The 11,600-nt window shown below is 40.9% G+C and overlaps 1 protein-coding gene across 1 annotated transcript in view; it reads right to left on the bottom strand.

Annotated features, from left to right (window-relative positions):
* The window catches only part of VPS4B (vacuolar protein sorting 4 homolog B), a 34,187-nt gene extending 22,873 nt beyond the window's left edge, over positions 1 to 11,314 (bottom strand). The window contains exon 1 of the mRNA XM_081263451.1: positions 11,023 to 11,314. Coding sequence (XP_081119577.1) covers positions 11,023 to 11,049 — 27 coding nt within the window. The 5' untranslated portion in view covers positions 11,050 to 11,314. The remainder of the gene's footprint in view (positions 1 to 11,022) is intronic.
* Positions 11,315 to 11,600: the final 286 nt, after the last annotated feature.

The following is an 11,600-nucleotide window of genomic DNA, read 5'->3' on the forward strand; positions in this document are numbered from 1 at the left end:
CCTACACCTTTGCCAACATTTATTGTTGCTTGTATTCTCGATAATTGCCATTCTGACTGGAGTGAAATGGAATCTCAGTATAGTTTTAATTTGCATTTCTCTAATGTTGAACATTTTTTCATATATTTCTTGACCATTTGTATTTCTTCTTCTGTGAAGTGTCTGTTCAGTTTCTTATCCCATTTACTGAATGCATTATTTGTTTTTTTGGTGTTAAAGTTTTTTGAGTTCTTTATATATCCTAGAGACGAGTGCTCTATCTGAGGTGCAAGTGGTAAAGATTTTCTCCCATTCTATAGGCTCTCTGTACATATTCTTTTTTTTTTAATCTTATTTTTTTAGTTGTAGTTGGACACAATACCTTTATTCATTTATTTTTATGTGGTGTTGAGGATTGAACCCAGGGTCTTGCACGTGTGAGGTGAGCGCTCTACTGCTGAGCCACAACACCAGCCCTCTCTGTACAAATTCTTGATTGTTTCCTTTGCTTTTCAGTTTGATGCCATCCCATTTACTGATTCTTGATTTTAATTCTTGCACTTTAGGAGTCTTATTGAGGAAGTCTGGTCCTGAGCCGATATGATAGAGTTGGGCCTACTTTTTCTTCTAGAAGGTGCAGGGTCTCTGACTAAGTCTTTGATTCACTTTGAGTTTTGTGCAGGGTGAGTTCCAGGGCTTTAATTTCAATCTACTATATATGGATTTCCAGTATTCCTAGCATCGTTTGTTGAAAAGGCTATCTTTTCTCCAATGTATGTTTATAGTGCCTTTGTCTAGTTATGAGATAACTGTATTTATGTGGATAGCCTGTGTGTCTTCTATTCTGTTCTATATTTTTGTGCCAATACCATGCCGTTTTTGTTACTATAGCTCTGCAGTATAATTTAAGGTCTGGTATTATGATGCCTTCTGCATTACTTTTCTTGTTAAGGATTGCTTTGGCAATTCTGGGCCTCTTATTTTTCCAAATAAACTTCATGACTGCTTTTTTATTTCTAAAAAATCTCTTTAAGGAAATTCTTAAAAATTAAGTGCCACCATTTAGAGCATACAGAAACAGGAGAAATTTAATTGGCTAAAACTCCTTCAGTGCTAGGAGCCACAAGCAAATATACGATGTATGGCACCTTTGGTTGTAAAGTGACGCCAGCTAGCCACTGAGATGATTATGTTAAGATTTACATTCATATGGAAATTGGACTCCCGCTGTTCACCTTGGCCTGCTACCGGACTCATGTTACCAGACTCTTGGAGAGTTCCCATTGGTTGGGGAAGGATAGTAGGAGGAAATTCCGGGGGAGGTCCGGGGGACCCGGGTTCCGGTCAGACGCCCGGTTCCGGTCAGACGCCCGCGTGGGAGGACCGGTTTTGGCTTGCTGGCGCTGAGAGTGTTGGCGGCTTTTTCAAAATAAAGTTTTGTTCCTGCTTGAGTGGCTCGTGATTCTGTGCCCAGCCAAGACTGCGGCACTTCAGAAGTAACTGTGCAATGAAATATCAAGAATCTAAAAAAATACCCAAAGCTTTTAACCCAGTACTGAACCTAAACATTTACCGGGCAAAGACATTAAACATAAGAATTCTTAAAAAAAAAAATGTGGAAACTTAAATTTTTAACAGCAAAAGGATGCCACACAGCAATTTAGTGAAGCCCTAAGTAACATACACAGAATACTAAAGGATTATTAAGAGCATTAAATGAAGAAACATCTGTAATATCATGGCAAGTGCTTCTGATGGGTGTTTTAAAAAGCGGGACACAAACTTTTTATATGCAGTAAAAGTTTAAGTATGTGGAACAGCAGCAAAAAATAAAATGACAAAGAAAAAAGATGGGAAAAATTTAACAGAGCTTATTTTTGATGAGTAAGACTTCATGGATTTTTCATTTTCTACTTTTCCACATCTTCTAAAATATCCATTATGAACATGAACCACCTTTATAATATTAAATTTTTTTAAAACCCTATGAGAAATAATCTGTATAAATGTATCCAAGTGAATCTTGAAAATGATACAAAAGTCAATGACAGAATGATAGGCTTTTAGTTTCTCTCATTGGGGACCAAACCCAGGGGCTGCCACAGCTAGGCAAATGTTCTACTATCAGCACAGGCTTTTAAAGAAATGGTGATGGAGCAAATGGACACCCATAAGGGGTGGAGAGAAGCTTTGACTTCAACCTATCACTTTCTATAAAAATTAACTCAAGACATCATAGACTTAGATATAAAACATGAAATCATAAAACTTTTAGAAAAAACACAGACAGCCATCAGGGTCTAGGGTTAGGTGAGTGCTTCTTGGATTTGATATCAAAAGTACAATGTACAGAAGGAAAAAATAATAAACTGGACCTTGTCAAACAAACACTTTTGTTTTCTAATGGACCCTGCTAAAAGGATGAAAAGATAAGCTACAGACTGAGAGAAACATTTGCAAAACATCTGATAAGGGACTAGTATATAGACTACCTTAAGGTCTCTGAAAAAACAACAGTTAAGAAAGAATCCAATCAGAAAATGGGCAATAGACATGAACAGACATTTCACCAAAGAGAGTATTATGGCAAATAACTACATGAAAATATGCTTAACATTATTAACAAGTTCAGAAATGCAAGTTCAAGCCTTAATGAAACATAATTATACATGTTAGAATAATTAAAATAAAGCCAGGCACTATGGTGCATGTCTATAATCCCAGCAGCTTGGGAGGCTGATGCAGGAGGACTGTGAGTTCAAACCCAGCCTCAGCAATTTAGTGAGGCCCTAAGTAACTCAGTTAGACCCTGTCTCTAAATAAATACAAAAAATAGCTGGAAATGTGGCTCAGTGGTTAAGTGGCCCTGATTTCAATCCCTGGTACCAAAAAAAAAAAAAAAAGAAAAGTAGCTAAGATAAAAAATAGTAACAACATCAAACACTGGTGAAGATGCAGATAACTAGATCACCACTCATACTTTGCTGGGGGATATAAAGTGGTACAGCCATTCTGGGAAATTGGTTGTTTCTATTTGGTCTACACAACTAAAAATGCGGGCAGCTGAGCAAAGTGAAACAATTTCCAAAGTGCCCCTGGGCAATCAGGTACCTCTAGGGTTTCTGCTCAAAGGAATTTTTACTTTTACTCCCTAGAGCCTGAGAGGGTGTGGTCTTGCCAATTCCTAGGATGCCCATAAGCCACGTTTCTTATTGTCTCTGCTTAAAGCATTTAGCATTTCTTTAGTGTCTGTATTATCTACTTTTACTCATACTTTTCTGGCCAAACTGCAAGTTTTTCAAGTCTTTCTGCTCTGTTTTCCACTCCTGATTATCACAGTAAACTTGGCTAAAACCCGCCAGCAAAATCTGTGCCACTGCCTGAATGGTGTGCTGAATAGAAATTTTTTCTGCCTAATTTATTAGTCCATGACCTTTGAATTCAGCCTCATAGAAAGTCTCAGAACAAGGGAAAAATCTAGACAATTTCTTTGCTACAATGTAACAACAACAACAACAACAAACACTAAAAATGCAATTACCATATGAAAAAGGGCTCTTGGGTCTTTATCCCAGAGAAACTGAGATTTATGTCCACAAAAAAACCTGTACATGAACATTCTAGATGTCCTCCAACGGTTTCATTCATGGTTAAACAAACCATGGTAGATCAATATCATGAAGTACTACTAGGACTACTGTTACACCCAGCTTACATGAATCTTGAGGAAATCATGCTGACTAAAAAACACCAATCCCAAAAGATTGCATGCTATGATTCCATTTATATAAACCTCTCAAAAAATGACAAAATTAGAGACTGGGAACAGGTTAATTGGTCAGGTGTTAAGGTTTAGACATGCGATGTCTCTCTAAGCTCCTGTGCTAATGCAAAATGTTCAGAGGTGAAATTATTAGATTATGAGAGCTGTGACCTCATCAGTCCATCCAAGTTTCAATGGATTAATTGGGCGGTAATAGGTAGGGTATAGCCAGAGCAGTAGATGGGTCACTGGGGGCATCCCCTGGAAAGGTTCACTGCCCCTGGATGGGAAATAGAGGGGATTAAGTGTCCCCTCTTTCTCTGCTTCCTGGCTGTCATGAACGGAGCAGCACTCCTTCACTACACCCTTCCACCATGATCTGTCTTAGCTTCGCCCAGACCCATGGACTAGGTCAACCATGGGTTAAACCTCTGGAACCATGAGCCAAAATAAACTTTTCCTTCTCTAAGTTGTTCTTGTTGGGTATTTTGATCACAGCTACAAAAACTGACTAACATCAGAGAACAGGGATGGTGGGTGGGAGAGACAGAAATGATGGTGGTCATAAAAGAGCAACATGATGGATCCTTACAGATGGAACTTTTCTCTATCTCAACTGTGGTGGATACATAAACCCACACTGTAACAAAAGTGCACACAAATACATACAAATACTAGTCCAAGTAAGGAAATGTGAGTAAGAATTGCAGAATGTCTCCATGTCAATATCCTGGTAGGGATACTGTACTAGTTTGACAAAATGTAACTGGGTAAAGGGTATACTGGATCTCTGTATTGTTTTTACAACTAACTACATGTCAATCTACAATTATCTCAAAAATTTTCATTAAAAACTATCTAACTTTTAAAAATATGCACAAACATATATGAATAACAAGCATGATTTATTAAAATATTCCAACTAAGTTAATTTAGGCAGTGAAACTGTATTATTCAACAGAGGACTCAACAAAAAAGAAAATGATCATCCAAACAATTCCCAGAACAATCATGTGTAAGACTATTACATTCTGAAGCAGCTGCTCATGGATGGGATATAGAGGGGATTGTCAATGGGAGAACAGGTCTCCTACTGGGGCACGCTTCTTTTGTCCAGAAGTAAGAGGGAAAAAATGGTATTGTTTTAGAAATGATAAAATGTTGTAGTTGCATGTTTCATAGTCCAAATAGGTAAATTTTCAAGTTTTGTAAGTTAGACACGATGTAAGAAGTGGAGCTTGGCATGTGGTCAACTGTTGCTTTGGAGAAACTGGTCACATAAGAATGTATCCCAAATACTCTGTAGTAAAGCCACACAGCAGAAATAAATTCTTTCTTATTCTCACGATAATTTTCTTATTTTGAAAGGCTATGTCACTTACTTCCTTAGCCACTTGTTTCCCCTCATTCACAGTCAGCTCTTATTGTGGTGTCACAGTCAGATACCACATTGACATTTGTTAAAGCAAAACTCTTTCCATACATATATATATATATTCTTTCTTTCTTTCTTTTTTTTTTTTTTCTTGAGACAGTCTTCTTGTGTTGCCCAGGCTAATCTTGGGCTTGTGCATCCAAGTGATCCTCCAGCCTCAACCTCCTGAATAACTGGGATTATAGGAATCAGTCATCACATCCAGCTTAAAGTGAAATTCTTTTTTTTTTAATATTTAATTTTCAGTTATCGGCGGACACAACATCTTTGTTTGTATGTGGTGCTGAGGATCGAACCCGGGCCGCACGCATGCCAGGCGAGCGCGCTACCACTCGAGCCACATCCCCAGCCCCTAAAGTGAAATTCTTATGGTTGGTATTTAAGCTTCAACACTGTACAATTACTTAGTTGAAGCTATTCTTTCTCCAATGATGAAAATGTCTGTAACTGTCTGATATGGAAGCCACCAGGCACATATGGCTGAGCCCTTGTGGCTCATGTGATTGAAGAGTGAATTTTTATTTAAATAGCCACTTGTTACTATGGTACTGAATAGCATATGCAAAACTTTTAAGACTCTTTCTCCTTATAAATGCCCCCATTTCACCCTTGGTTTTGTTAGCATTCTGCATTTAAAACAAAATTAACCATGTCATTAGTATGATTAAGGAGAGCTAATGATTCTTTCAGAATATAATCCTTACCATCTCTGTTGCTATAACCCTGGTTCAATCCACAATCACATCTATCAAAACTACACCTAGCCTAGGAGGCAATCAGCCTGCCTTCACCCTTGTAATTCCAAAGTACACATAGCAACCGCTGATGGCTTCCTACTGTAAATAATGAAGTTCAAATGCTGCAGCATCATCTACAGGGCCTCACAGGGCCATGGCCCCAGCTATGTTTGGATCTTAGCTGTAACCCTCTAGACCTCCCCTTCACTCAGGCAGCCTGGGCACTACAGACCTCTCCTAGAACACTCCAGTCCTAGTTCAGCTGGCAGATTCAGAGAGCCCTCCCTAATCTGCATAGCAGAGGCTGTATTCCACCCATGCTTCCAGCTTTCCCCTCATTCCTTCACTCCCTTACCCACCATCACTGTATTTACCTGTGTATTCACTCACAGGCCTTCTCCTTTACTAATTAAGCTCTGTGAGGACAGAGCCTCACTTGGAGCTTCCGAGCCTCAGAACAGTGCTGGCAGAAGGTAGGTACTCAAATTGCTGAATGAGTGAAAAAAAATCTCCCTCCCTTTGGTTATTCTGTCTCTTGTTATCTCTAACAATTTCTCTACACTGGATATTTCTGAAAGCACACAAATAGCCCTCCTTCAAAATGCCTCCTTCGAAACACACCCTTCAGCTTAGTTCTCTTTCTCTGCTACCTTTCAGAGCCCAAATCACATGGGGTTAGCCTCTATTCTCTTCCCCGCTGATACGGTTTAGATGTGAGGTGCCCCTCTAAAGCTCACATGTGAGACAATGCAAGAAAGTTTGGAGGAATGATTGGATTATATCCCTAGCCTAATCAGTGAGTTAATTCTTGATGGGACTAACTAAAGTGGTAGGGTGTGGCTGGAGGATGTGGGAATTGGGCATGGTTTGGGGTATATATTTGTATCTGGAGAGTGAAGTTTCTCTCTCTGCTTCTTGATTACCATGATGTGAGCTGCTTCCCTCTGCCACACACCCCTCCATGATACTCAGCCTCATCCTGAACCCGAGAAATGGAGCCAGCCTTCTATGGACTAAGACTTCTGAAACTGTGGGCTCTCAACTTTCCTTCCTCTATAGTTGTTCTGGTCAGATCCTTTAGTCACAGCAGCAAAAAAGCTGAGTAAAACACCCTCATCACATGAATAAAACTGCTCAGATCAAGGCTATGGTGTCAGACCCAAAGACAAGCTCTGGCTTCATCCTGACCTGACTGTATTCCATAAAGTTTCTCATTTCCTTCTTGACTGTCTTCTACTGATCCCCAAGCCCCATTTTCCTGATTTTCTTCTACCTCTCCAGCAGCTTCTCTGTTGATCATCCTCCTGGCATGTGATGAAATATGTTCCTCTGTATTTGCGATGGGACTCACTTGTTTACTCCCTCCCTAAGTAAGATGTCTCAATGATTTAACACCGATAATCTTTAGGCTGACTACCAAATTTATTCCATCTTAAAACACAGTTGTTCACATTGCTCCTATGTTTAAAATTCATCCAAATGTTTACCTGTACGCATAAGTGGATTTTGCTTCTGTGATTTTTTTTTTTTTTTTTTTTTGGCTTGGTTATCCCCCTGGAACCTCCATAAGGACAGGAGTTACTTATGTCTGTTGTCTTCACTTTTGCATGAGTCTGGCACAGAGGGATGGCAAAAAACAGTGACTTCATTACCCCATGGTCAGTCATGGTCTAGTCAATCAATATGAAAGAATCAAGATAGGGAACATCTGGGACTGTCCTTTTCAGGTTAGGAGCCCATGGTGTATTTACCTTAGAAAACCCTGGGAAATGGTAAATTCTACAATTACATGTCTCAGAAGAAAAAATGTCCCGTTCCTTGTCTGACAATACTAATGCTTTCTCTATGCTACAGAACCCATCCCCCACTCCACTCTGACATTTAGTCCATCAGTGATGATATGCCTCTCTACTATTCTCCCTTTTTTGGGGGGGGGGGGGTTAGGTCTCTCCTCTGCAGAAAAATGTTTAAATCTTACTTCAGACTAATATCTACAGAATTCAAATAACCAACTCTCTTCAGTTCCTAGATTTCTCTTTACCGACTCTGTTACCATCTCTTCACCTCCACAGCAAAATCCCAAAGAGTACCCCAGGTTCATCTGGGTTTCTTGATATCCTGTTCCTCCCACAGCAATGTGTTCTGCCTGCTGATTCCCAAGGCTCGTGCGGAACACCAGAACAAACACCTACCCAGTGTCTCCTGACTGACCATCACACCATTCACCCTGGTCTAGAGTCTTTCAGGCTCCCTTTGCTCTTTCCTTAAACTTCAACAACCCAGAGTTTCTGCCTTACTCCTTGTTTTTTCTTATTCTGTAAGCTCTCCAAGATGGGATTCCCTATGTCCACAACCTCTGCTACCATCTTTATGCTAATAACTCCCCAATGCTCACTGGGCATTTTTCTTGGATAGTCCCCACAAGCACTTCAAATTCTGCAAGTTCAGAACTAAATTTATTTTTGCATCTCCCTAAACATACCCCTCTTTTTGTATTCCCAGACCCAACTCCTACCCTTTCAAGATATCTAATCCAGAAAGCTGGGAGAAATCCCATATTCCTCCTCCCTCCTCACTTTTTTACTATAGATATAAGATTATTCTCCTTTGATCAAGCCTTTCTTCTTTATTCGAATAAGTACAACACTAATCTGGTCAGTTACTATGTCCCATCACACAGGCCTCTGCCTTCTAACTGGTTTCCTTGCACCAGGCTTGCTTCCAGTCACGTTTACTCCACCCCCACATACAAATGATAGTTTGATTCTAAATCAAAAGTATGAGCACGCTACTCCATGGTTTGAAACTGTTCTATGACTCCCCATGGATGAGGACCAACCATTTGTGTGTGGCACAAAAGGCTCCTCATGATATGGCATACCTCCTCAGGCCTGTGCTTCCGACCTTGCACACTGAATTCCCATCATACTAACTACTGGCACAACCCCAATGGACTTCGGTGGCATGCCTCTGTATGCATACAGCGTACTCTATACTCTCCCTTGTGACATTCCAGCTTCTTGAGAACTTGTCCTCCTGCTGCAAAGCCTTCCCAATATCCTTAAGATGGCTCAGCCTACATTACTTAATAGATTCCCACTGTCTCCTGTACATTTTTCCAAAGATCACACTGTATCTTAAGCCACTTAATATGTCTGTTTTCACATAAGCCATGTAAGGTCACCAATGATAGATAGATATGTTTTACAATTTCCCAGGACTTAGTACAATGCATGGCAGAGTAGACATAATATTTAGGGACTGAGTCAACTTGGGAGTTTTATTTCATATTGTATTACCTGCAGTTTCCTCCAGCCTCTGCAAAGTTTATTACACTACTGAGTGCATAAGTTGTTTTTTTATCTCCTTGGGAAAGCATCCAAGGAGGCAGAATTTTGTAGTGAAAAAGCCAGGCTTGTAAGTAGACAGATCTGGATTAAAAAAGAACCTTAATACTAATTAACTAGTTACTTAAGTAATTAATTAATCACATCTTTGGGCACACAAACCTTAATAAGCTTAGGTTTCTAATACTGTGAAACTGGAATAATATTCACCTGGAAGAGCTGTTTTGGGGATTACATGAGATCACATCAAACATACAGGAGATGATTACAGTTGTGTTTTCTATGATCACATCACCTCCTCTGTGAAGCATTCCTCATTTGATCTCAGAAGAGTAAGATATGCTCTTCCACACTACATTTCCACATTAACCTATGATTCTATTATAGTATCATGAAATTATTTCATAATTTTGATTTTTAGTTGTCTGCACTCCCTGTAGTATCTGGCTACAGGGATTTCTGTCTCATTCAGTGGGAGAGTTCTTCATTGTTTGACTCCTCTGCATCCAAGTTTCGTAGGTTAGAAGGTCGAAAGGCTAACTGAGAAAGCACACCTGAACCAACACCTAATAAAACTATTCAACATCCTTCCTGTTTATCACTAGTCACTATACCTTCAGTGAATGTCAATCTCTAGCTGATTCACTAGAGAACATCCAACAAACAACCTTTATGCAATTTATTCTTTATTCTAAGAAATGAGTCATAGTTCCAATTGCAACGTTTTATGAAAAAATATAAAACATTTATTTTCATATTTTTAAGGAAGATTTTCAAGAAAAGAGCTGCAAACCAGTCTCCCCTTACTTTTATTTATTTATTTATTGGTAAAAACTTGATCTCTGTTTAAAATAGGTCTACTGTGAGTGGTCTTTGCTCAGGACCAATTATTTTGAGTAAAGGAGTTCTTTTCCATTTGACATCTGTAACAGTCAATCAATATTGCTGTCTGTTTGATAAACTAGTGTAAGTCCAAGACAGATATTCAATATAGATATTTCATGCTATTCTGTTGTCCCAAACTGACCTTTTAGGCTGGAAATCCTGGAAGCTAAGCCACATTCCAAACCCTACTGAAATCACAGATCCTTTGAAGATGGAAGGCACCCTTACAGAATTTTTTTTTTCTCAAAGAATTCCATTCCGTAAAGCACTAACGACTGAATCTACAATTTTAGTAGCCCATCATTTATGTACATAACACTGTGCTCATTACCTTGGGCCTGGAGAAGTGGAGCCACAAAAGTTTAAAAATACTTCCTGATCTTACATACTGCCATTTGGGAGCGTGCACATAAACACATATGTTCAATGAATTATGTAAGTTGGCTCTAGCCACAGCTTCCAGGGCCGTTCTCATTTTTCTACTTACGTCAAACAAACTCAAAAAGAAGGGCTTTGCTTTATAAGAAACTAAGAGAGAGCCACAACCATCCTATTTTGAACTGGTCCAAGTAGTGCTTTGCAAAAATTATGCTTTTACTTTCTTCCTGGCAGTTATTGGAGAGACCTGCCCAGCTTGCTTCGAGGCTGTTTTGTCTCATCTTTTAAAGCTCCAACCAACTCAGGAGTCTCCCACAGCCCGCGGCCGGGGACCCCCGGGTGGCAGAGCTTCCAGGGTCCCACCAACAGCTTCCTGGCGCCCCGCCCCTGCCAGGCCAGGGCGCGGCCGCTTCCTCCCTCCTCCTCGCCCCAACCCCACCGCTCGCGCCGCCCCTCGGCTCCGGCTCTCGGAAAGGGGCGGGAGAGGAAAAGGGATACCTGAAGGTTGGCCCCAGCAGATGCCATGGCGGGGATCCAAAGTGGCTCTCTGAGTAACGCGGGGCGAGAAGCGCCAACAGGGGCGAAGCCCGTGTAACAGCCGCAAACTTCGAGAGGCTGGGGCTCTCGGACCCAGAACAGCCGCCTCAGTTCGGGAACGAGCAAAACAACCCTCCACACTCCTAGCCGCCGGACCCTCCTCACGATACTTCCGCAATCCCGAGCCCCCTCCGGGCTATGAACACACCTCCGACCGGAGCACGTCCGCTTTCGTCATCAGCACGCGCTCTCTTTAGTCACACTGTACGCGTCTCACTGCAGCCCGGGCCCTCGCGAGATGGGGAGAGGCAGCCCTGAAGCCGGATCGAGTCTGGCGGAAGTCAGGCGTGGCGCAGGCGCACTGCGACTCAGGCCTTCGGGCTGGCTGGCGTACGATAGAGCCGGAGAAGCGCCAGCGCGGGCTAGGTCTTTTTCTTCTTTCCTTCCTTTTTTTTTTTTTTTTTTTTTTTTCCTTCTCCCACCCCATATTCTTAAACTTTACGATGAGTTTTTGGCTCATCTGACTCCTTTCTCGCCTT

Source organism: Spermophilus citellus (genome assembly GCF_964194105.1).
Source record: "Spermophilus citellus genome assembly, chromosome: 12".
NCBI classification, from domain to species: Eukaryota; Metazoa; Chordata; class Mammalia; order Rodentia; family Sciuridae; genus Spermophilus; species Spermophilus citellus.